The sequence below is a fragment of the Notamacropus eugenii genome, chromosome 2 (assembly GCF_028372415.1).
Source record: "Notamacropus eugenii isolate mMacEug1 chromosome 2, mMacEug1.pri_v2, whole genome shotgun sequence".
Taxonomy (NCBI): domain Eukaryota; kingdom Metazoa; phylum Chordata; class Mammalia; order Diprotodontia; family Macropodidae; genus Notamacropus; species Notamacropus eugenii.
In genome coordinates, this window is record NC_092873.1 from 200,538,935 (window position 1) to 200,565,807 (window position 26,873).

The 26,873-nt window shown below is 39.2% G+C and overlaps 1 protein-coding gene across 3 annotated transcripts in view; it reads right to left on the bottom strand.

The window, feature by feature from the left end:
• The window catches only part of CEP85L (centrosomal protein 85 like), a 205,696-nt gene that overhangs the window by 157,032 nt on the left and 21,791 nt on the right, over positions 1–26,873 (bottom strand). The window contains exon 1 of one of the 3 annotated variants that reach the window (XM_072643151.1): positions 5,021–5,238. The exons of 1 other annotated variant lie outside the window; for it this stretch is intronic. In XM_072643151.1, coding sequence (XP_072499252.1) covers positions 5,021–5,084 — 64 coding nt within the window. In that variant the 5' untranslated portion in view covers positions 5,085–5,238. Of the gene's footprint in view, positions 1–5,020; positions 5,239–26,873 lie in introns of those variants that run through there. One more of the 3 variants, XM_072643147.1, reaches the window with a different exon arrangement.

Genomic DNA, 26,873 nt, shown 5'->3' on the forward strand with positions numbered 1-26,873 from the left:
TTCCTCCTTCCTTCTTTCTCTCCTTCCTTTCTTGTTTCACAAAATCTTAAATCCAGTTCACTCTGAAGCTCACAGATTGGACCACAGTAAGTGGTCCAGGCTTAGAGTGAACATCAATGGTAACAGTTTCTCTTTCGAACAGCAACCCTGAGGGTCTTCCCTTCCCAGCTTTTTTGTTTTTTCTAATTAAAGGGTCCATCCCTTGACTCACTTCTAAAAGAGACCTATTCACTTAATGGACCTTACCTCACTCAAAGTGAAAATCTGAAAAAGCCTTAAAGGTCCAGCGTCTCCGTGGCCTCCTGGGTCATCTCCAGTCATATAAATTAGGACAAGTCACTGCATACTACAAAACCTTGTTAGTGAAATCCACAGTATTGTATAAGAGACAGGTCTTAACTATCCATAAGGGAAAAACCAAGTGGATTAAAAGTACTTATTTCCCAGACTCATAGTCATTACTATGGATAGCTTAAGGAAGGCAAATCAAAGATCAGCTACAGCAATAACCCAGTAGGCCAAAGATACCAACATGGAGTGAATTTAAGAAAATGAACTATGCTTACAATGACAACAAAATGGTCACTGCCACCAAAAATAATTTCCTTAACACCAATATTTTCCTGGAGATGTATTATAGCCAGGAGTCACAGGACCAGATAATCTCAGAACAATCAAAACTGCAAGTAAACTAAAGAACAAATGGAAAGACACATAGCAGGTCTAAGAAGAGAGGCAGTAAGACTGTGGGGAGTAAGCTAGTTTTAGGACTTTGGACAAGACTGCAAGGTATAGAAAAAGTGCCAAATTTCAATGACAGAGGGAATTTCCTTACCTGAGAGTTTACCATACTAATGAAATCACAGTCCCTGTCCCCATCCCTATATACACAAAGCAATAGATGCTGTAGGATGTTACCAATGATATCTTGTGAATGAAAATGACTTCATCAATAATACATATAATTAGAAAACAGAGAGTAGATCAGGCTCCCAGAAAGAATAAGATAAAATACAGGCAGCCTAAATAGTATATAAGTAGAAGACAATTTTTATCACAAGGGTCGACCTCTCCCTAGCACATTGGGTGGATCATCTATGGAGGATTTATAAATAGAAATAAATGAACTAGGATGTAGGCAAAAAAAAAAAAAAATATATGGGATCAGAAGAAGTTCGTTCCAAATTTCAACTATAGTACCGGTTACCTATGACACCTTGGGTAAGTCCGTTTATCTTCCTGGGGTCTCAGTTTCCTCATCTATAAATGAGGGGTTCGGACAAGATCAGCAGTTTTCAAAGATTGGTCTCCAAATTCCTGTGGATCCCTGAGACTCCTTCAAGAGTCTCAAAACTATTGAGACCTATGAGATAAAACTATTTTATAATAATACTAAGACAGTAATTACCTATTTAAATATTCCTCCCTTTTCCAACTACATATATATGTGGCTGGATTTTTCTTCATGTATTTTAACCAAAACTTTAACCAAAAAAAAGAATTCAACTGTCTTCTATTAAACCAGACAATAAGGTCAATTGCAAAAATATGTACAACAATGCCATTCTTCATTTTTTTTGTTTTGGAAAAGTTATTTTTCATAAAAAATGCAATTTATATTAACATGACATGGGTTTTATTATTTTTAAATAAATTAATAAATATTTTAATGTATCAGCTTTAATTTTGAATAAAATATTGATAGATACAACTCACATAAACAAAAAGCTCTTTGAGTTTCTTGATTTTTGAGAATATAAAGGTGTGCAGACGTGGAAGGTCCATTAAGTGTTTTACACAGCAAATATTTTCTGACTTTTCACAGTTATGGTGATTTCTTTCCCCCTTTTTCTTTCTTTTTTTTTTTTTTTTGTTCATTTGTTACATGGGATGGCTATCTGGAAGGGCAGGGAGAGAGGTACTAGAGGAAACTACGACTATGTAAAAAAACAAACACATAAATAAAAATTTATTTTTAAAATAATAATTTGCAAAAGAGTCCTTAGACCAAAAAGTTTGGGAACTGCCTGGACTAAATGCTCTCTATGATAAGAATTGCAAAGGATGAGAAACAGATTGAGACATCAAGGATGAGTGATAATTAAAAATCTATCTAAAAATTTTCGACACAACAGCAACCTAAACATCACTATGCTACTAAAATGCTAAAATTCTAACTGAATCAAGTACTTCACTTCAGCATTTTTACTAGTGATGTGTGTATATGTCTGTATGTATGTATATGAGAGAGAGACAGAGAGAAACTGGTAAAGAAAAGTACCTTAACAGTCAATATTAATCTAACATTACAAAATGAGTTTGGACAACCTAACATACCACTGACACTTTAAAATGGTACCTGAAGCAATTTTAGACAGTAATCTAAAATTTCCCACCAGAATGGCCTTTTTTTCATTTTCATCTTCCTCAATCTCTTTTACCTTATTCTTTCTTACTTTCATAGTTATTACTTAGCCTGGCTGGTGGCAATCAAAAGTAAAGACACTAATAACTGATATGCTGTAATAAAATCCTATTTGGAGGACAGTTTTAAAGTTTGTTTTTAAAACATTTTTTTTTTAAAACAGACATATGCTCCGAAGTGTCAGTACTAAAAATTGCCTACATGTATCAATATTGTATCAGTACCTTGACTTTCATCAGCCACTCCTATTTTTAAAGCCATGTTTTATTCTTAAAAAACAAAAAAAGTCATAAAGATGTTAAAAATTTTCCTCTTAATAGAAGACTGAATGAAAAGTGAAAAAACACACAATCACATTATTACTTATTCAAAGATATTTTCTACATTATCTTATATCACAGTCTAGATTTTCTAAGAGCTAGTATGTTTTCCCAGCAAAATTAAGGAACAGTCTAGTTTGCAGGCACATCAATTCAAACCCAGAAGTAAAAAAAAATACTTTTGCCAAAGTTAAAACATTTACATTTAGTTAAATCATCATTAGTTCCCTCATTTGTAAAATGGGGGAAAACAATATTTGGACAACCCATTTCAGCACTGTGCTGAGGAAAGTGTTTTAAGTCCCAAAAATCATAATGCAGTTTTAGGACAACCTATATAAATACGAGTTAACTGCTATTCATTCATTATAATCTATCTTTGCCATGGCAAGGGCTGGTACAACGTGATGGGATTTCAAAATGTCATCACTAAAATCAGTCACTTCCTTTCTTCTCTCACATCTCATAAAATGCATCACCCTCTTACCCTTTTACCCTAGCAATTCTCTGGTAGAAAACATTTTTAAATGGACACAATACCTCTATGAAACTAAGCACATACAACAAACAAAAAACCTCTTTTCTCCCCAAGTGATGAGGTTATAAAAAGCATACCAGATGGCATGAGACTCCAGAAGGAAACTTGCAATTAATAACTATCCTCACTATTTACAGACTAACCAGTCTTCTCTAACACTCTAATACTAATACATTTCAAAAGATTATAATTGTTGGAAAAAAACTGCAGGAATCTCAACTACAATCTACAAAAAACGTCAACTTCTGTAAAATAAGTATTTCATTCATATAGTTCGTCTGTTAAAATCAACAAATCTAAGGCTTCTGGATGTTTCAGACAATTATTTGAAAATGAATGTCCAAAACACTAAAAGCATGTACTGTTTGCAAAACTCTTCTCCTAGTATTAATACTCACATATGTTTGTCCAAAAAAAAAAACCACACCCCAAATTTCTGATGTAACTTTATTTGAAGTTCTGATTGAACAGCCATTCCGGATGTAACTGACATTGGCTTTAGTCCTGGCATTTTACAAAATGAGGCAAATATTTCAGGCTTTGTTTTGTAAACATAAGCTTGAAATTTTCTTGCAGACGCCCACCTGCAGTGGGCAAGACCACAAACCCCTTCTATGCAGAAACCCGGGACCCAAGTCATCTCTTGACTCCTGCCCAAATGTAGACGGCCACAAGAGACTTTTCGGGTGGCTAACTCCAACTCGGATCCCACTAAAGTCAATGTCACAAATGACACAATTAGAAAGGAGGGGTAACCCTGAACCTCTGCGGTCCCCTAGCAGTGCCTGCAAGAGCACGCCAGGTACAGCGCTCCCTTCCTCCCCACCCGGGAGATGCTCGGCTTAGCCGCGGGCCGGGCCCTCCCGGAGAACGCCTGGGGCGCGAGGAGAAGGGGCGAAGGAACAGCGGAGTTCTCGGCCGGGCTTCCCCGAGCCCTGCTGCGCTCGCACCGGGGCCGCCGCGCCCGCCTCGCCCGCCTCGCAAACCAACCCTCCACATAGCGGTTTTTTCTGGCTGCCTCCTCCTGACAGAAGGAGGCTCTCATTACCGCCCGGGCCCGTTCCCGGCCACCGGAGTGGAAGCGGAGAGCACCCGCCTCCCCACCGCGCCGGGGAGACCTGACTTCCTCTTGCTGGGGGCGGCTGGGGAATCCTGGGGGTCTTTCTGCCGTTCCCCCCAACAAAAAAACGAAACACACCCACCAATAGACACACCATGAACTGCATTTCCCGCCCCCCTCCGCACTGCAGCAGCCCCAGAATGGAGCCCTTCCCCCGCTTCCAGGCGGGGGGATGGGGGCACCCCAACTCCTCTCCGTTCCGCAAATGCTTCTTGGGGAAGGATCGTTTTTAAATCTACTCCACAACCCAGAATGCGGCGAAGAGGGGCAACAAAGGCAGAGCCTGAACCGGCAGGAGGTCCTGCCAAGCTGCCAATTGGGGGGCTGCGGGGGAGGGGAGGCGTCTGGAGATTTAGGGGAGCAGGGGCTGGGGCGGGGGCGCCGGCCCCGGGGGATGGGGGAGAGCAGAGCGCGTCCAGGGGCCCCGCCAGATGTCACTCGTGCAGCCTCAGGCCGACAGGAGGAGAGGCGGAGGAGAAGCGGGGATGGAGAGGACCGGGGAGCAGCGAGAGCAAGAGCGGGCGGGGGCACTCCCCGGGCCGGGCTGGGGCCGGGCAGGCAGCCGCGCCGGGCGCCCCGGGCCCGGGCCTGGCCGTTCCCGGCCGCTCGCTACTTACCCGTGGGGTAGCTGCGGACTCCGCCGGGGCCGCCGGGCTCCAGGGACAGGAATCGCCCCCACATGGCCGGCTGGCCAGGGACCGCGGGCCGTCGGGCCCTCGCTGATCCTTCCTCGGCGGCTCCTCGAGGAGGCGGAAACTTGTGCGGAAAAGGCGTAGGAGCAGAAGCCGGAGCCGCGGCGGCGGCGGCGGCGGCAGACGAGGGGCGGCTGGGCGGCTCGGCGGCTCAGCGTCGGGCCGGGAGCGGCAGCTGCAGCTGCGGGGCCGCAGCCCGGGTCGGGGTCGGGTTCAGGGGCGGGGCGCCGGCTGCCATGGCCCGTTCCAGGACACTAAGAATCGGGGGGCCCGGCTTCCCGCGGCCAGGCTGCGCAGCTCGGTCCGAAGTTGGCGGCGGTGGCGGCGGCTGCCGCTTCTCTCCGCCTCCTTCTCCGTCCTCCGCCCCTCGGAGGCCGGCAGGGGCGGGGCGCGGTGAGGCGGGGCCGGCGGCCCTTACATAATCCGCTGGGCGGAGCGGGAGGCCTGAGGGGCTGCTGCGGGGTGACCGGCCGCCGGGCGGGTAAGATTGGATCGCGACCCTCGAGGACCCGCGGTCTCGACCCACCCTCCGCACCCCCGGCGGAGGCTTCGCTGGCTCGAGCATCGCCCTCGCTGCCTTCTTCCCTGCGCGGGCAGTCTGAACCACGTGACCGTGGGGAAGCCCTCTCCCCACCCCGCGCCGTGTGAGCCCCCGCACCCCAAGGCGGGCAGGCTCCGCACCTCCCAACTGAAGACTGCAGTCGGAAACCTATTTCCTGCTCTGACTCATTACATCCTGTGACACTGACCCTGAGAAAAACCTGGGTTCGAATTCTGAGCCCGCGGCCTGCCCTCGGGCAGAGGACTGAACCTCCATTTCCTCGTAGTGACCTCCCTTGGCTAACATGAGGATAGGACCGTAACCTGGCAGACTGTGCGCTCCTTCTCCTTCCTTGGTATCCATTCCCAGCCTCGAGCACAAGGCTGGAGACGGAGTAGGAGTTTAACAAATTCTACTTATTATCTCCTCCGTAAAAGGAACTGGAGAATGGCAAGCCGGCCCAGGATCTTTGCCAAGAAAGCCTGCCATAAGGACTGAACCAGAGGAAGGGTGGCCAGATCCATGATGTTCCAAGTGTCGGAGACTTTGGGGGTGGAAAGCCCCTCAACTCCAGGAAAGGAATTCAAATTAGTGCCTCTGATTGAATAATGTGATGCAGGAGGATCTTCCCACCCGTGGATGGGCCTGCCCACTGTGGGAAGCTTGACTGGACTGGGGGAGTTGTTTTTAGGAGGGTCTCAAGTACCTTTTGTTTTTTCTAGTTGAGGCTCTGGGTCAGAGCGTTCTGCCCCCTGTTTCTAAAAGTGTATAAATACCCTGAGGGTGAGGTTTTACTTTGGGACCTAGTTTATGTAAGAAGGTGTGAGTGCCAGAGGAGCGCTCTGGGAAGCCTCTTGAAGGAGGTCCCCCCACTTTGAAAACCCAGATGTCAGTGCTTCCCTCTGGTAACTATGGTCAGACAGCTGAACTGTCTTGAATTCAGGCAGAAGAAGCCATGTCTGTTGATCTTTGATTTCTCTGAAGTTCAGGGTGCTGCCTCCCCTGAACTAGGTGAATGATATATGTGCTTGGTTAAAGGAATGATACATTTACGTGATTAAAGTGATTGTTAACAGCTTGAAAGTTGCTTTTCTTTTTTGAATGCAGATCTAAGAACCTGTGATAGTAAGCCTCCCCTGTGTAGGATGGGGTGCTTACTGTTACAACTAGTTCCTGCCATTCCTTAACGTCTTACTGCCTCAAGCACTCTTTGGCTTACCTAGGGCTCAAGTATACTTAGTTGAAAGGAGTTTGCCTCACTGAAGGAATCTGTCTGAAGCTAAGCCTCAAAGAAGTGATTAGAAAATGTACTTAACTGAAGAGGTGAAAATGTGGAAGTGGAGTTGTATTTCTGGTCATACTCAGTTGAGGTGTTGGTTAGAGGCTATATTCTGAAATTACGGTTATGCAAAACAAAAGATAAATATTTTTTTCCCAGACCATCAAAGGAAATAATGAAAAGAAATGCTAGGGAAAGTGGCCTAGCCGTACCAGATCTTAAATTGTATCATAAAGCAGCAATCATCAAAACTACTTGGTAATAGCTAAGAGTAGAAACTGATCCAACCATTCTGAAGAACAATTTGGAACTATTCCCAAAGAGCTGTAAAAATGTAAATCCCCTTTAACCCAGGATATCACTTCTAAGGCTGGATCCCAGAGATTATAAAAATGAGAAAAGGACTCACATGTACAAAAATATTTATAGCAGCTCTTTTTGTCATGGCCAAAACCTGGAAATCAAGGGGATGCCCATCAGTTGGGAAATGGCTGAACAGGTTGTGGTGTATGAATGGAATAGAATACTATTGTGCTATAAGAAACGATGAGCAGGCAGACTTCAGAAGAATATTTAAAGACTTACATGAACTGATGCTAAGTGAAGTGAGCAGAACCAGGAGAACATTGTATGCACTAACAGCCATATTGTACAATGACTGACTTTGATAGAGTTAGCTCTTCTCAGCAATGCAAGGACTTAAAACAACTCCAAAAGACTCATGAAGGAAATGCCATCCACATCCAGAAAAAGAAATATGGAGTCTGAATGCAGATTAAAGTATACTGTCTGCTGTTTTTTTTGTTTTGTTCTTTTCTTTCTCATGGTTCGTTCCATTCGTTCTAATTCCTCTATACAACATGACTAATGTGAAAACATGTTTAATAAAAATGCATATATAGAGCTTACATTTGATTACATGCTATCTTGGGGAGCGGGGTAAAGAGGGAGGTAGAGAAAATTTAAAACTTATGGAAATGAATGCTGAAAATTAAAAATAGTTTATAAAAAAGCAAAAAAAAATACTTTTTTTAAAAAATCAAGTCAGAATAAAAAATGTAAAAGAAACTGGGGAAGCAGACTAGATGAAAAGCAATCCAAGCCTTTTTGGAAGTTACATGGGAGGGGTCGGGGGGAGATCCGTTTACAACATTTACACAAATAAATAAATAGAAGATAATTGTTAATTTAAGGAAGAGAAGAATATTGGTAATAAATCTAATCAATGTTCAGAGATGGGCAGTGGTGGTTAGAAACCTTCATTCTACTCTCCTGATGAGGTCCTTGTGATACACCACAAAAAGTAGGCAGAAGAAGAGGGTCAAATTACACAGAGTGAGCCATATCACCCCTTCTCCTGCCCATACCCTAGAAAACTGAGTTCTCTATTCTGCCTGGGAAATTTCAATTTCCTCCCATTTCCTTGCATATAGCAATTAGGGAAGCACAAACAGTCCCAAAGGAAAAAGCAAGGATCCAGAGGGAAGAATAAAAGCTGTCAGGAATAGCTATGGCTCCTTTATTATCTTAAATATAATGCGTAATAGGATAATTATCCGTTAGATAGTTTCCATGGCAGCTGCATGTTAATATTCATCTATTAGGACCATTATCAATAGAAATTTCAATTGCTCTAACGACATTTAAATGCTTTTAAAAAGAACTGTATTGAGACTATATCTATCAATTGATATTAACCATATGAACCTCATTACTAGAGTTCCTGACACAAAACCAGGTTTAAGTCTTATCTCTGCAACCTACTGAAATGAGTCCTTCCATTAACACTTAACTAGCAGGGCAAGTCATTTTAACTACTATAAACCTCCATTTTCTCATTTTATGGATGACAATACAGATAATACATATTCTATACATCTAGTGTATTTACAATCAGAAAAATCAAGCTAGACAGAGAGACTAGGTCAAGAGTGAGAAAGTATACCTTTGCATACTCAACTTCCAGCAATCAAAGCCATCCACTTTTCCCAGCATAGATAAAGTTCAAGTCCCTTCTCAAAGCATTCAAAGATCTCCACATGCTGGAACTACCCAGTTCAAACGCCACTCCTCCATGGAGTCATCTTTCCTGATTTTCCTATTGGCAATGACCTTTCCTCTTGGACTTCACACAGCACTTTGTTTTGCAACTTTCTAATGAAAGTTTTTTATTTTACTAATATTATTTAATATTGTATATCACAGCTATTTGTGTTTGTGTCTTATCCATCTAAGAAGTCTGTAGATTCTGTGAGTTCAGCAACTATCCCTTATCTAAACTTTGCATATCTTACAGCACCTAGCAGAGTGGTCTGCACACAATAGGTGCCAAATTTTTGTTGAATGCCTTAAATGAGGGTGGAAACTGGGAGAAATCTTTGGAGGCCAGATATCAAAGGATCTTTCTGATCAGAGAACAGTAGAACAAGGACAGTGGTCAACAGGTCTGGGGTGGGGAAGATGACTAAACATGCAGGTCTGAAGTCTAGCAGGAGTATGGGGGAAAGGGTGAGACACAAAAGAGACACCTGCCACAGACCTGGACTGTCTCACACAAAGCTACCGTTATAGATTCTAGAGAAGCATGAAGAAGAGAAATTAGGATAAATTCAGCTTGCATGTGCTTGGAAGGAAAAAGATCATTCTTGTTTGGGGTCACTTCGAGCCCAAGGGGGATCAGGATGTTCTAGCTAGAAACTTTGGAGATTTGGGGGCAACCTGGGGAGGGTTCTTTGATGTGTATTTCTAAGCCCTTAGTCATTAGCATTAATTCCTGTAAATACAAACTGAGATGTGATTATAGATTCATAATTTAATAATGCAGCTCTGATTTTTCTTGAACTTCCCAGGACTATTTATTTTTCTTTATCATGCCACAGTAATAAAACAAAATTCAGCAAAACTGCTCTGACAATTAAAGTGGCTCACATGCAGTGTAAGAAGTCTGTGATGAATTAACATTTTCACATATGACTTGAATCAAATATGCTTGTTTTCACAGATAACAGATATTGGGGAGGGGAGGGGGAGGGGAATGACAAATCTCCTTGTTGCTTCTTAATTTAAAAAGAAAGATGTATGTTAAGGAGGTCAACATTTTTTTTATTCTCTTATATACAACTGCATTTGGAGGGACATTTAATTACTATTTTACATATAAAATTTCATCCTCCACAATTGTTAGAGGATGGATGGATATTTCTTGGAGCAATTTTTGATTTTCTAATGAGAAGAGATTCAGGATGGCACAAAGGAAAGAATAGTGAATTTGGAAAAAGAAGATTTGAATTCAGAGCCTGATTGTCCCACTTACTGTTAGAGTGGCCTTGAAGCAAGTCATTTAATATACCTCGATTTCCTCATCTGTAAAATAAGGAGATTGGGGCTCATGATCTAAATATGTGATTCTGTAAGTGTATGACCTTTATCTTTTTAGTATTCTTTAAATCTTAAACAGGCTTATTCAATGAATGGGTGTTGCCTCACCCTAAGTGAGTACCTGCAATGACCTTGGCCTAAAGGCCCCAAGATCTCCCAGTGCATCCTGGGTCATCTCCAGTCATCCTGATGAATATCTGGTCACTGGATTCAGATGACTCTGGAGCAGTGAGGCTGGTGACCTGCACAGCCCTCCCTCACTCAAAACAAAGTCAAGTGCAAGTCATGTCATCATTTCTCTGATGGCATGGTCTTCTTCGCATCAAAGGACAAACATGATTCTTTAAATAACCTAGCATAGCGCTATGGATATAGAGATTGTTAAATAAATATTTACCAAATGAACAAATGGTATGATAATATTTAAATCAAGCTTCATTATATTTAATATTTTTTATTCATCAAGTATATATACCTACACATGTACATATTACATACATGCATACATACACATACATGTATTTAGATATTTATTTATAGCAATGAATTGGTGCATTAGATACAATGCCAGTTCTGAAGTCATGAAGATATCTTTCTGAGTTCAAATCTGGCCTCAGATAGTGACTAGACCTGTGACCCTAGGCAAATTACTTAACTCTGTTTACCTCAATTTCCTCATTTGAAAATGAGCTGGGCAAGGAAATGACAAACCACTCCAGCATCTTTGCCAAAAAAAACCCAAATGGGGTCACAAACAGATACGACTGAACAACAACAAAAATACACACAAGTGTGCCCTAATGAGAAAATCCAAACTAGAGGCAGGCAAAATAAAGATTGTTTATATCTTAAAAGGCCTCTATTAAATATTAAAATAATACATAACTTATATAAAGTGATATATTTAATAAATTGATCATTATAGATATCGTAAACATGATAAATAATGATAACTGTTACATAAAGCAATACATTTCTATTCTCCAAGAATCTGTAATTTTATCAGTTTGGGTGCCCTTTCCACAGATACAAACTGTAAATCACATATAAAATGGTCTTTCTTTGAGAGTTGCTGTGATAAATACAGCCACCATCCTGTGACCAACTGGGTAATAAGCCTTTCCAAATTTAGCTATGTTAGTCTCTAGCTAAGACACACAGAGACTCCATTGTTGGGCCCCTAGTCAAAACCTTTCCAACATGGTAGAACCTGCCAGGATTGTGTTCCACAACATAGCCTTTGAGAGCCCAGGGCTCCCTCCATGCCACAGTGAAACATTAGATTGACTTTAGCATACATTTATATAGCAAATAATGCTAAATTATAGTCTTTCTGGAGAAAATGAAGATGACTCCTTGTAATGTTAATTATGTTAATGAGAATTAAAAATCTTCTCCATCCATTAATGGGCCAGCTCATTAAGGGAAGCTTGATTAGAAGAGATTTGTTTTGTAGGAAGGCCCACACATTTTGTTAATTTCTAATGAGGCACTGGTTCTTAAAGGTTATGATGCCCTCTGGCTCTGAAAAGTGTATATGTACTCTGAGGTGAGGTTTTGCTTTGGGGCTTACCGACTACAAGTGTTCTTTTGGCCAGATGAGGACTCTGGGCAGCCACTAAGGAGCCCCTCTGCTTTGAAAACCCAGATGTTGGTGCTTCTCTCTCTAGTAACTGTGTAACTATATAATAGTCAGACAGTTGTAATCCCTGTCTGTTGGTCTTTATTTCTCCATTTGTATTTTAAGTTCAGGGTGCTGACTTTTTCCCTTAAACTAAGTGAATGATATATGTGCTTGATTAAAGTAGATTGTTCACCCCTCAAAAGTTGCTTTTCTTTTAGAAAAGCAGACCTAAGAACTTGTACAGCAGGCCCTCCTGTATATGCTGGGGTCCTTGCTGTTACACCCCTAAACTGAATAATTTAAAATGCTTTGAATTTACTTTACAAGAGATGTAAATTTACTGGCCACAATAACAAAAACAAGATCACTACAAATGTTATTTTAAATGAAATACAAAATCCAGTGACAATTGTAAATATTATTCCGTAATTTCAATTGTGTCCTATTCTTCATGACCCTACTTGGGGCTTTCTTGGCAAAGACACTGAAGTGGTTTTCAATTTCCTTTTTCAGCTCATTTTACAGATGAGGAAATTGAATCAAACAGGTTAAGTGACTTGCCCACAGTCACACAGCTAGTAAGTGTATGAGGCCAAATTTGAACTCAGGCCTTCCTGACTCCAGACTATGTCCATTATATCCACTTCAACACCTAGATGCCCCACAAATGTAAAGAATAACTAATTAATAAGAATTTCATGTTTAAAAATGTTTTCAGACCATTTAAGGGAAATTCTATTAAAATAACTTTATGTATGACTTTTAAGTTATCTATCACTTCAGTTTTTACAGTTAATTAAACTAATAGAAGATTTATTTGAGGTCATAACAAAAAATAGGAGTAAAGGCAATATCTATAATTAAATACCAGTCTGGGAACCTGAGTTCCTAGTCTTGACTCAAACATTTTACTGTGTGTTTGGGCAAGTTACCTCCCAGTACATTATTTCATCATCTACAGAAGACAGAGGTTGAAATGGATAATCTCTAAAGTTCCCTACCAGCTTAAAATGCTATTAAACAAAAATATTTTTAACAATAATAACTGCACTCAAAGTACTTTCTGCCCCTCCTCTGATTGGTTCCTCAAAGAACCAACTTAAAGAAAGTGTTCGATCTTCAAATGCAGGTCTCCAGAGAATGATAAAAAGGTAAACAGAGGGGAAAAAACAAAAACAAAAACTTGCTACTCAATTAGGGCAAACTGTTTACCTCCCTATAAGGGAAGATGATACCTGTTAATCTTGAGAACTGTGCAGCTATTATGATAAAAGGGATATATGTAGAGGGAACGGGCATAAAGTAAATGATGTCATGTCAAAAATATGATTTAAGTATGAGAAGGGAATGTAATAGGAGGTGTGGAAAGGGGGAAGCAGAAAATGGCAAATTATATCACAGGAAGAAGTACAAAACTATAGTAGAGGGAAGGAGGGGAGGGAGATGAGCATTGTTTGAGAGGTACTCTCATCTGATTTGTTCAAAGGAGGGAACAATAACCTTAAGCAGATAATCCTAACTAGCTCTATAGGTAGTAGGAGGGGAAGGGGGAAGAAAGGGGAGGGTGGCTAAAAGGGAGGAAAGAAGCAATAAGAGTAAAGGGGACTAAAAGGGAGGGGGGCTAAAAGAAGGAGGGGAAGGCTGCAGGAGGAGGGGGAGAAAAGTGAATACTATTGAGGAGGGGAAGGGAGACGGGAGAGCTAAAAGCACAAATGGTGGGAAAGAGGTTGGAGGGAAATACACAGATTGTAATCATAACTGTGAATGTGAATGGAATGAACTCTCCCATAAAACGGAGACGGATAGCAGAATGGATTAAAAGCCATAATCCAACAATATGCTGCTTACAAGAAACACATTTGAAATGGGGGGATACACATAGGATAAAGGTCAAAGGATGGAGCAGAATATATTGTGCTTCAGCTCATGTAAGAAAGGCAGGAGTAGCAATCCTAATCTCAGACAAAGCAAAAGCAGAAATAGATCTAATCAAAAGGGATAAGGATGGAAACTATATCCTTATAAAAGGCACCATAGACAATGAAGCAATATCATTACTAAACATGTATGCTCCAAGCGGTATAGCATCCAGATTCTTAGAGGAGAGGTTGGGGGAGTTGAAGGAAGAAATTGATAGCAAAACTATACTAGTGGGGGACCTCAACCTCCCCCTCTCTGAACTCGATAAATCCAACCTCAAAATAAACAAGAAAGAGGTTAAGGAGATAAATAAAACTCTGGATAAGGTAGATATGACAGATCTTTGGAGAAAATTAAATGGGAATAGAAAGGAATATACCTTTTTCTCAGCGGTACATGGAACATTTACAAAAATTGACCATGTACTAGGACATAAAAATCTCACAATCCAGTGCAGAAAGGTAGAGATAATCAATGCATCCTTTTCAGATCATAATGCATTAAAAATTACATGTAATAAAAGGCCATGGAGAGAGAAACCAAAAATCAATTGGAAACTAAATAATCTAATTCTAAAGAAGGGTTGGGTTAAAGAAGAAATCATAGAAACAATCAACAATTTCATTCGAGAGAATGACAATAGTGAGACAACATACCAAAACTTATGGGATACTGCAAAAGCAGTTATTAGGGGAAGTTTTATATCTCTGAATGCTTACATAAATAAAATAGAGAAAGAGGAGATCAATGACTTAGGCTTGCAGTTGAAAAAGCTAGAAAAAGAACAAATTGAAAATCCCCAAGTAAACACCAAATTAGAAATACTGAAAACCAAAGGAGAGATTAATAAAATTGAAATTAAGAAAACTATTGAATTAATAAATAAAACCAATAGTTGGTTTTATGAAAAAACTAATAAAATTGATAAACCTTTGGTCAATCTGATTAAAAAAAAGAAAGAAGAAAACCAAATTACTAATATTAAAAATGAAAGGGGTGAACTCACCTCCAATGAGGAGGAAATTAAAACAATAATTAGAAACTACTTTGCCAAACTTTATGCCCACAAATTCGATAATCTAAATGAGATGGATGAATATTTTAAAAAATACAAATTGCCCAGATTAACAGAAGAGGAAGTTGAATACTTAAACAACCCCATCTCAGAAAAAGAAATTGAACAAGCCATCAATGAACTCCCTAGGAAAAAATCTCCAGGGCCAGATGGATTCACAAGTGAATTCTATCAAACATTTAAAGAACAGTTAATTCCAATACTACATACACTATTCTTGAAAATTGGGGAAGAAGGAGTCCTCCCAAATTCTTTCTATGATACAAATATGGTTTTGATACCCAAACCAGGAAGAGACAAAACAGAGAAAGAAAATTATAGACCAATTTCCCTAATGAATATAGATGCAAAAATTTTAAATAAGATTCTAGCAAAACGAATACAGCATCTTATCACGAGATTAATACATTATGATCAGGTAGGATTCATACCAGGACTACAGGGCTGGTTCAATATTAGGAAAACTATTAGCATTATCGATCACATCAACAACAAAGCTAACAAAAACCACATGATTATCTCAATAGATGCAGAAAAAGCTTTTGACAAAATACAACATCCATTCCTACTAAAAACATTGGAGAATGTAGGAATAAAGGGAACTTTCCATAAAATAATAAGCAGTATCTATCTAAAACCTTCAGCAAGCATTATATGCAATGGGGATAAGCTAGATGCATTCCCAATAAGATCAGGGGTGAAACAAGGTTGTCCATTATCACCACTATTATTTAATATGGTACTAGAAATGTTAGCTGTAGCAATTAGACAAGATAAAGATATCCAAGGAATTAAAATAGCCAAAGAAGAAACTAAGTTATCACTCTTTGCAGATGATATGATGATTTACCTAGAGAATCCCAGAGATTCAAGTAAAAAATTACTAGAATTAATAAACAACTTTGGCAAAGTTGCAGGGTACAAAATAAACCCACACAAATCTTCTGCATTCCTATATATTAGCAACAAAGTCCAACAGCAAGAGATAGAAAGAGAAATCCCATTTAAAGTTAGGGTAGACAGTATAAAATACTTAGGAGTCTACCTGCCAAAACAAACCCAGGGATTATATGAACACAATTACAAGACACTTTTTGCACAAATAAAGTCAGATTTAAGTAAGTGGAAAAACATTAGTTGCTCATGGGTAGGCCGTGCTAATATAATAAAAATGACAATTCTACACAAATTAATATACTTATTTAGTGCCATACCAATTAAACTATCAGACAATTACTTTCTAGAGCTGGACAAAATAATATCAAAATTCATTTGGAAAAACAAAAGGTCCAGAATATCAAAGGGACTAATGAAAAGAAATGCTTGGGAAGGTGGCCTAGCGCTACCAGACCTCAAACTCTACTATAAAGCAGCAATTATCAAAACCACTTGGTATTGGCTAAGAAACAGAGAGGTAGACAAGTGGAATAGACTTGGCACTCAAGATGCAGTAGGCAAGGAATATAGCAACCTTCTGTTTGATAAACCCAAGGACCCCAGCTTCTGGGATAAGAACTCATTGTTTGACAAAAATTGCTGGGAAAACTGGATAACAGTGTGGCGGAAATTAGGCATAGACCCATACCTGACACCGTACACAAGAATAAAGTCCAAATGGGTACATGATTTAGGTATAAAGATTGATACCATGAATAAACTGGAGAAGCAAGGAATAGTGTATTTATCAGATCTATGGAGAAGGGAAGAATTCTTTACTAAAGGAGAGATAGAATGCATTATGAAATGCAAAATGGATAACTTTGATTACATTAAACTGAGAGGTTTTTGCACAACCAAACCCAATGCAACCAAAATCCGGAGGGATGTAGTAAATTGGGAAAGAATTTTTACAGCTAAGCTCGGGGATAAAGGCCTCATTTCTAGAATATATAGAGAACTGATCCAAATGTATAATCATACAAGTCATTCCCCAATTGATAAATGGTCAAAGGATATGAACAGGCAATTTTCAGCGGAAGAGGTTAAGGCTATCTATAATCATATGAAAAAATGCTCTAAATCACTATTGGTTAGAGAGATGCAAATCAAAACAACTCTGAGGTACCACATCACACCTATAAGATTGGCAAACATGACAGAACAAGAAAATGATAAATGCTGGAGAGGATGTGGGAAAGTTGGAACACTAATTCATTGTTGGTGGAGCTGCGAGCGCATCCAACCATTCTGGAGAGCAATTTGGAACTATGCCCAAAGGGCTACAAAAATGTGCATACCCTTTGACCCAGCAATATCGCTACTAGGACTATATCCCCAAGAGATCATAAAAATGGGAAAGGGTCCCACATGTACAAAAATATTTATAGCAGCACTCTATGTAGTTGCCAAAAACTGGAAGTCAAGGGGATGTCCATCAATTGGGGAATGGCTGAATAAATTATGGTATATAAATGTAATGGAGTACTATTGTGCCATAAGAAATGATGAACAAGAAGACTTCAGAGAGGCCTGGAAGGACTTATATGACCTGATGCTGAGTGAAAGGAGCAGAACCAGGAGAACTTTATGCACAGCAACAACCACAGTGTGTGAGAGTTTTTTCTGGTAGACTTAGATTTTTGTAATAACACAAGAACTTCTTACCAAAAAAAAAAAAAAAATCCCAATGGAGGATCTCAAGGCAAAATGCCTGCCACACTCAGAGAGAGAAATATGGAAGTCACTCACATATTGTAGCAGATCATGTTTGTGTACGTGTATGTGTTTGTGTATCATGTTCTGATTTGTTATACGATTTCTTTCATTTATCTTAGTCTGACTACATAGCATGACTATAGTGAAAATATACTCAATAGGAAAGTATATGTAGAATCTATACAGAATTGTATGCAGTCATGGGGAGGGAGGGGGGGAGTGGAGGGCAGGTGGGGGGGATAAAATCACAATTGTATGGCAGTGATTGTTAAACATTACAAAATAAAAAAAAAAAAAAAAAGAAATGATGAACAAGAAGACTTCAGAGAGGCCTGGAAGGACTTATATGACCTGATGCTGAGTGAAAGGAGCAGAACCAGGAGAACTTTATGCACAGCAACAACCACAGTGTGTGAGAGTTTTTTCTGGTAGACTTAGATTTTTGTAATAACACAAGAACTTCTTACCAAAAAAAAAAAAAATCCCAATGGAGGATCTCAAGGCAAAATGCCTGCCACACTCAGAGAGAGAAATATGGAAGTCACTCACATATTGTAGCAGATCATGTTTGTGTATGTGTATGTGTTTGTGTATCATGTTCTGATTTGTTATACGATTTCTTTCATTTATCTTAGTCTGACTACATAGCATGACTATAGTGAAAATATACTCAATAGGAAAGTATATGTAGAATCTATACAGGATTGTATGCAGTCATGGGGAGGGAGGGGGGTAGTGGGGAGTAGGTGTGGAGGGATAAAATCGCAATTGTATGGCAGTGATTGTTAAACATTACAAAATTTAAAAAAAAAGAGAAAAAAAAAAAAGAAGAAGAAAAAAGAAAAAAAAAAAAAAGTGTTCTCCTCCATTTCTGACTCTCCAGACTTTTTCCACCGTGCCACAGCAACCTCTCACCCTGGAAGTCCAAACAACCCCTGAGGCTTCCTTGCCCAGAAGGTTCACAAGCACCTTCTAACATAAAATGTATACTCTACCCCAGAGGATCCTCTTGGATCTGATTGGTTGATTGTTCCACCAATCTCCATTTTTAAGAAAATGCCCAGGCCATCTATATCTTCATTTCACTCCAGGCTCTACTCTTGACTGTATGGCCTTTTTTCACCATGCTTGTGTTATCAAACTGCCCCCCCTTCCCTTTTCATCTCCCTTTCATGCTTTATTCCCAATTAGATTGTAAGTTCCTTAAAGGCTTAGCACAGTACTAGACACATAGTAAGATCTTAATAAATGCTTGTTGATTTAATTTATTGTAATTAGAGTTCATTTTTATTGTCTCTTAGAGCTTTCATTGCTCTGGACAAGCCATTTAAGTTGATGATTCCAATTTTATTTTCTGTATTATGGAAATAAAACCTGCCTCTTTGAGAGCCTCTTTGTCACATTTACTTTTTACAGAAAGAATTACTTCTGTGTAACATTGGGTTTCTAGTGGGAATTTACAGGCCATATCAGTTGGGAAATGGTTAAAAAAAAATTGTGGTCCTTAAATGTTACCACCATTCTCAAGTAGTATCTTCTGCTTGCCTTTGAATAGAAATGGTCTCATCATCATCATCATCATCATAGCACTTAACATTTTAAGAGTTATAATGCACTTAACAAATATCTCATTTTATCCTCACAACAAACCTGAGAGGTAGGTACTATTATTTTCCCCATTATATAGGTGAGGAAACTAAGGCAGACAGGGATTAAGTGACTAGCCCAAGGTCACAGAGCTTGATAGGAGTCTGAAGCTATCTAAATCTGAAGGATGACTTGCCATTTTAGCACAATAATTGGGGGGCACCTCATTAAAGCAAGGCCTTAACTCATCTGCTAATCCAATAGCTTCAGAGAAAATGGACCCTTACTTGCTCCAACTTACATAAGATTAGGACTCCCCTAACTAGTGGGAGAAAATACAAGTAGAGAAGTGATAAACAAGCAAGGACACTTTGGTCCTGAAGATTACAGGGCTATGAGGAGTGAGTTCAAATGGGACTCGCCTGACCCACTCATGACGAACAAGGCTGAGTTACTTAGAGCATGATTCATTATTCTAGAACTGGGAGTGGGAAGAAAGGGTACCAGCTCTTTATGAGGCTACAGAGATGATGGAGCAACAAGGGACGGAAGTATCTGGGACTTTTCTGAAACAGGGGTCAGAGAGAGGCAGTCACTAATCATGACGGCAGGTCCTCAGAGTGGAAGGTTCCTCCAGAGCATGGTCATGAACCCAACTTGATCCACATATTCCTTAAGCCAAATGACCACTGAGCTAGCTAGGTCTCTTCATCTTGTAAGAATTGCAGAAACCAAATGTCCTGTGAATGAATTGTTCAATTCCTCATTTAGAACATTTTTCAGTATTACAACCAACAGTGACTGTTTTTTCCCAACCAAAAATAGGTAATAAAGATAGGAACTGGCTCTGTGATTTCTTTGGTATTCCTCCTAGATAAGGAAACCTCCTCTACCCATGCAAGTGAGTACCTTCCCTCTCTACAACTTATAGTCTTACAGAGCCTCCTAGAGCATGAAGAGGTTAAGTGTCTGGGGTGGGGGGGATAGGGAGGGTTGGGGGAAGGTTTACACTACCAGTATGCGTCAGAGGCAGGGCTTGAACCCAAAGTTCTCCCTCCAAGGCAGTTTTCTCTCCTATATTAAACTACCTCTAATTAGTTAACAGTTGAGTGTGTATGTGTGTATATATATATGTGTATATATATATATATATATATATATATATATATATATATATATATATATATATATATGTATGGATGTATATATAGGCATTTAGGCATTGTATGCATATGTATAGTTGCTATCAAAATTCATGGACATAAGCTGTCAGTATCCAGTCCTAACATACAGGCCATAGTGTCACATTTCTGAAACAGGTGTTGACCAAGAGCCAAGACAAATAAAAGCATGGGACAATGTAACTACAGTTGTTCCTTCTATCAACGATTGTCTCATGGGCTTTAAGAGGGTAAATCCTTGAAGTTGATTGACATAGAGTAGGGATTCTGCCATAGAGTAAGAGAATTTGACTTCCTAGGTCCTTAGACCCAAGGCCCATGAAGTAATCCCAGGAGATGCAAGTAGACTGTGACAAGTAGCCTCAGCTCATATTTATTCTTGTATCATCTATTTAAGCTGACATTTCTGAGTCCCTGTGGTCAACACATAACAAACATGATGCAGCCAATTGCTCCAGAACTTAGAGAAGAATTGGGAATGGGGGGAAGAGGAGTGATGGGGTGTGCATGGTGTGTGTGTATGTGTGTGTGTGTGTGTGTGTGTGTGTGTGTGTGTGTGTGTGTCTAGAGGTACTGGACAGAGTTATAAATTCACCCTTAAAGCACTTATAACCTACCAACAAAGCAGTCCCTTCTTCCATCTGATGAGCTGTTCAATCAAGAGACCTTTCTAATTTTCCTTTTATAAAAGCCTCCCTTGCCCAGTCTCTTACAAGTGCAAGGCTGAATTTTAAATTATGGTTCACACTTATGTATATGTTTGCTCCTGTTGGTCTTTAAAGATGGGCAGCTTAACTGAAACAAACTGGGAGAGGACTGCCCAGAGGAGACTGCCACAGCTGTCCATATCTGAGAAATGGTCAATATGGCAGTAATAGTGCACTCTTGCTATGACACCCACACACTTGTAAGTCAGTCCTTTCAGAGTGAAAGGGGCTCTCAAGCACATCCCTCATAGGGTAGGAAATCAATCAATGAGCATTTATTAAGCTTCTTAGAAACACAAAGGCAAAAAGAGTCTCTGCCATCAAAGGGCTCACATTCTGATAGGGGAGACAATATGCACAGAATTCCACATACTAAATGTAGACAAGGTAATTTGGAGGTAATCTCAGAGGGAAGGCACCAAGTAAAGCTTCTTGTAGAAGGTGGGTCTCTTTTAGCTGAGACTTGTAGGAAACCAAGAAGCCAGTGTCAGATCTCTTTCACTGATACAATATCTAGGGCTGGGCAGTATCAGAATTTCCATGTTACCAGTCTTGAGTAAGATGACCCCTGCTCCAAGGCAGGTACTAAGCACAACCTAGGGTAAACAAGATGCACAAGAGGTGGAGACACATGTATATCACAATTCCTCTTCAGCAGCCTTCCAGTAGATCAGCAAAGCAAAAGTGAAGAATTCCCAAGGTAAACACTTTGCAGATGCAGCTGTATCCTTAAACAATTCTGCAACAGGATTGCAACAAGTCTTAAATGCAAGAGCAATTGTAACTGTTCTCCCTTCTTAAATATCCCAGCTAGCCATCACTTTTTCAAGCCAAAGTGGAGATGTAATTACTTCTGATGCATTTCATCTGCTTTGCTAACTGCCACAGACTCTGGATTTTGTCACTTTGCTAGAGGTTACTCCTTAAAGGAAGTCAGAAACTTCTGGAAACTTTACAATTAACGGAAGACAATGAGATATTATTTCACTAAGTACTGCTTCTCTGCACAAATGACAGAAAACTCAAAAAAAAAAATTTCTATTACCTTACTCCTATGGTGCCAAGAAATTTTAAGTTCATTACATCTCATTTAATATTATTGTTTCCCATCCAAAGAATTTCAGTATATCAGATGGTAGAAGAATATGAAGGTGTCTGAGGTCCAGGGGTTTAACTACCATCTAAACAGCCTATGAAGTGCTTAGGACCCCATGAAAGGAAAACAACCCCCTTTGTGATATTTTGCTTGAGGTTGTGGAATTTACACATATGCCACTGTGATATCCAGATATAATATCCAGAAAATCTGATAACTATTTTCTGATACACACTTAAAACACTGACAGAAGTACTACTTTGATGTGTCATCCTGACATACTTCTCAAAGGCAATATATTTCTAGGAAGGGCAGCTAGGTGATGCAGTGAATAGAGCACCAGTACAAGAATCAGGAGGACCTGAGTTCAAATCACACCTGAGACACTTGACACTCACTAGCTGTGTGACCTTGGGCAAGTCACTTAACCCCAACTGCCTCATCCTGGGTCATCTCTAGTCATCCTGAGGAATATCAGGTCACTGGATTCAGATGGCTCTGGAGGAGATGTGAGGCTGGTGACCCGCACAGCCCTCCCTCACTCAAAACAAAGTCAAGTGCAAGTCATGTCATTATTTCTCTGATGGCATGGTCTTCTTTGGCAACAAAGGATGGACACACACACATATTTCTAGCAGTAATTTACAGGTTTACAGGAAGTAATGCAGAGTGAAGACAGAAAAATTCTATGTATACATAGACAGACAGACAGACACACACACACACACACACACACACACACACACACAGTGCCTAAAAACTGCATGGATAAAATTATAATAGCAACAATGTTATCATACTATCAACAATGTTATCTATGTGGTGTCTCAAAAGTATTAGTGCAATTTCAGGCTATTAAAAAAAAATCCTTTCCCCTCCTTTACTATGTACAGAGTATTCTAAAAAGTTTTAGAGTATTTTGGGCTCATCTTTCCTTAAGGAAAGTCTCAGTAAAACAAGGAAGAAAAATATGCACATTTTGGGGGTTAACAATCAATAAATAGTGATAGTTTATAGACACAATTTCTTGGATCTGTGGGTGTTATTTTCATCTTGCTTGCTCATTTTCCTTACTTTTTTTGCCTTATGCCCTTGAGATGCACGGGATAGTGGCTTTGATTGGGGAAAGAGAAAACACTCAAATTCTACCTTTCCCACTTGACCTTTTGAGCCTCAGGAAACTCTCTAAAAACATATATTACAGGTGAGCTACCAACTTCGTGAGTCATAAGCATTTGCTCCTGTATATCTTTCCATGGGATAGAGATAAAAATGTATTCTTAAAAATGTATAGGTTTAAGAGCGAATGAATTCCTTTTTTAAAAAATAGAATAGGACATCTGGCATACTGTCAGTTTAATATGATTAATTTTTTAAAATAAAAGTAGTTCTTAATGAATTAAAACTAAATGACTCATACTGACAGGGATACAGGTATGCATATGCTCTACTACAAGCGAATACAGTGTAAATATGCTACAACCTTGTAAGGGAGAGGTTTACTTACTGAGCACTGTAGCGATTTCATTAGAACCTAAGCTCTAGCAGGTCTTCCAAAAGTCTGGCAAGAGCTTCAAGAACAAGTCCCAGGATGAACTATGTCTTTGTCATCTGAGGGCTGGGCTAGCTAAGTTCTGAGAAGCTCATAACTGGAAATTTGGATACAAGTAATATGTTCTTTTGGCACAGAAGTTTAGTGATCTGCCTCCATGAAGGAAGTAGCCACATGAAACTCTGAAGTACTTCTTTTGAAATATTGAAATACAGCATATCCCAGATGTCTTAGTGCAATCTCAAGCTTTAATAACTTCAGAAGTACAAATGCCACCAAAAAATTTCAAAAGGTTAAATATTTAAAATGTTGAGAAGGTTTTCTTATTCAATTTTAACATAACCTCTGCCTAGTTCTATATATCATTCTATTCAATTTTTGAAGTTGGTAAAAATTTTAATTAGCTTCTGCTCTGTGACTGAAAGGAGTAAGCTTTGAATTAACATCGGCCACAGAAAGAGGTTTTGATGCAAATGTGAAACTTTTGATGCAACACTACAGGAAAAAGTCAAATGAACATAAACCAGGTAAGCAAGACAACCAAGCAAGACTCCTCCTCCACAGATCCCCTAGTCAGAAAAAGTATCATCCAGAAACAATGCATAAAGCAAGGTACCTGGACTTGTTAAAATTAAAATATTTTCATTCAAAATTCACAAATCTAAAGAAGTATAGAATAAATTTAAATAACATGACATTTTTGTTCATTTGTAGCACTCATACTTCTGAAGTTTTTAAGTTTAAACCTACACTAGAATACATTGAACTTTGCTAGAGCTGGCTTCTCTGATTGTTCAATTTTCAGTAGGAGCATTTATAGCTCAGAAATGCCAAATGCTACAAATCAGGGCTTGGTGTACTGTCCTGTTGATTATCTAGGCTTAAGAAAGTGCATGATTAAAACAAGCAGATTAAATGTAAGAGTGCATCATACTATTTTTTCTTTCTGAAGAACAACTTCTACTTGGCTGTAGTGTTTAGAGCATATGGATATCTGAATTCATGTCACTATGAGCCATTCAATTATAGCTTATTAAGAGCTGCTTTTATTTTTTTAAAATTAACTATAATCTTATAGAGCTGACACTAAGCCATGTGTTTTATGATATAAAAAATCAGTTCCCCTTTAAACTGATAAATTTTAAAATGTAAATTTTCTTTTTTTTTTTATGTAAGAATATACAACAGCATATGTTTGTGAAACATTTACAAGTGGATCCTCTGCCTTTGGAAAACCCAGTATCACTACCAACCTGACCCCCTATCTCCATAAGACAATGTTATGGTAATTTTTATAACAAAAAGAATGTGACTTTTTCTCCTATTTTTTCTTCTTGGGAGGTGAGAAAAACCTCACCTGGAAAGCCCCAGCTTTTAATAAGTAAGGTATAAAGCTATTATTTCAGTATTCTGGTAAATTTAGTGTTTTTCAGGAATTGGCAAAGCTTGCATATGGATGTTTTTTAAAAGGATAAGAAATAAGACACCAGACATTGTGATCAAAGGAATTGGAATATGATATTCCATAAGGCAAAGGAGCTAGGACTACAACCTAGGATCAATTACTCAGCAAAGATGAGCATAATATTTCAGGCAAGGAGATGGACTACAACCAATGATCTATTACCCAGCAAGATTGAGCATGATATTTCAGGCAAGGGGATGGACATTCAAAGATTAGGATTTTCAGACCTTCCTGATGAAAAGGCCAGAGCTCAAGAGAAAATCTGATCTTCAAACACTAGACTCAAGAGAAGCATAAAAAGGTAAACAAGGGGGAAAAAAACTTGTTATTCTATACAGGCAAACTGTTTACATCCCTATATGGGAGGATGATACTTATTATTCTTGAGAATTGTATATTTATTATGACATTTAAAAGGGATATACATAGATAGGGGAGTGGGTATAAATTAACTGATGTGATGAAAGGGGTGTGAAGGGATTGTAATGAGAGAAAAGGAAGAGGCAGAAAAAGGTAAATTACATCACCTAAAGAGGCACAAAAACATACTATAGTAGAAGGAAAGAGGGAGGGAGATGAGCATTGTTTAAGCTTTACTCTCATCTGATGTGATTCAAGGAGGGAATAGCATACTTAGGTAAGTTATAGAAACCTAACCTGCCCTACAGGCAGCAGGAGGAGAAAGAGGAAAGAAAAGGGGGGGGGGTTAAAAAGGGAGGGAAGAAGTAGTAAGGGAAAAGGGAGGGGGGCTGATAGAAGGGAGGGAAGATCAAGGGAGGCAGTGATCGAAAGTAAATCTCTATTGTGAAGGGAAAGGGAAAAGGGAGAAATAAGAGTATAAATGGGAGGAGGGGTGCACAGGAATAGGATTGAGGGAAAGACATAGATAGTAATCATAACTGTGAATGTGAATGGGATGAACTCTCCCATAAAACAGAGGTGGATAGCAGGATGGATTAAAAACCATAATCCCACAATATGCTGTTTACAAAAAACATATATGAAACAGGGGAATACACACAGGGTAAATATAAAAGGTTGGAACAGAATATATTATACTTCAGCTGACATAAAAAAAGCAGAGATAATAATCCTAATCTCAGACAAAGCAAAAGCAGAAATAGATCTAATCAAAGGAGATAAGGAAGGAAACTATATCCTGCTAAAAGGCACTATAGACAATGAAATAATATCATTAATAAACATATTTGCACCAAGTGGTACAGCATCCAAATTCTTAGAGGAGAAGTTAAGGGAATTACAGGAAGAAATAGACAGCAAAACTATGCTAGTGGGGGACCTCAACCTCCCTGTCTCTGAACTTGATAAATCTAACCTCAAAATAAACAAGAAAGAAGTTAAAGAGGTGAATAGAATTCTGGATAATGTAGATAGGATAGATCTCTGGAGCAAACTGAATGGGGATAGAAAGGAATATACCTTTTTCTCAGCAGAACATGGCACACACACAAAAATTGACCATGTACTAGGACATAACCTCACAATCCAGTGCAGAAAGACAGAGATAGTCAATGCATCGTTTTCAAATCATGACACAATAAAAAATATATGCAATAAAGGACTACGGAAAGATAGATCAAAAATTAATTGAAAACTAAATAATCTAATCCTAAAGAATGAGCGAGTTAAACAACAAATCATAGAATCTATCAAAAACTTCATTCAAGAGAATGACAATAATGAGACAACCTACCAAA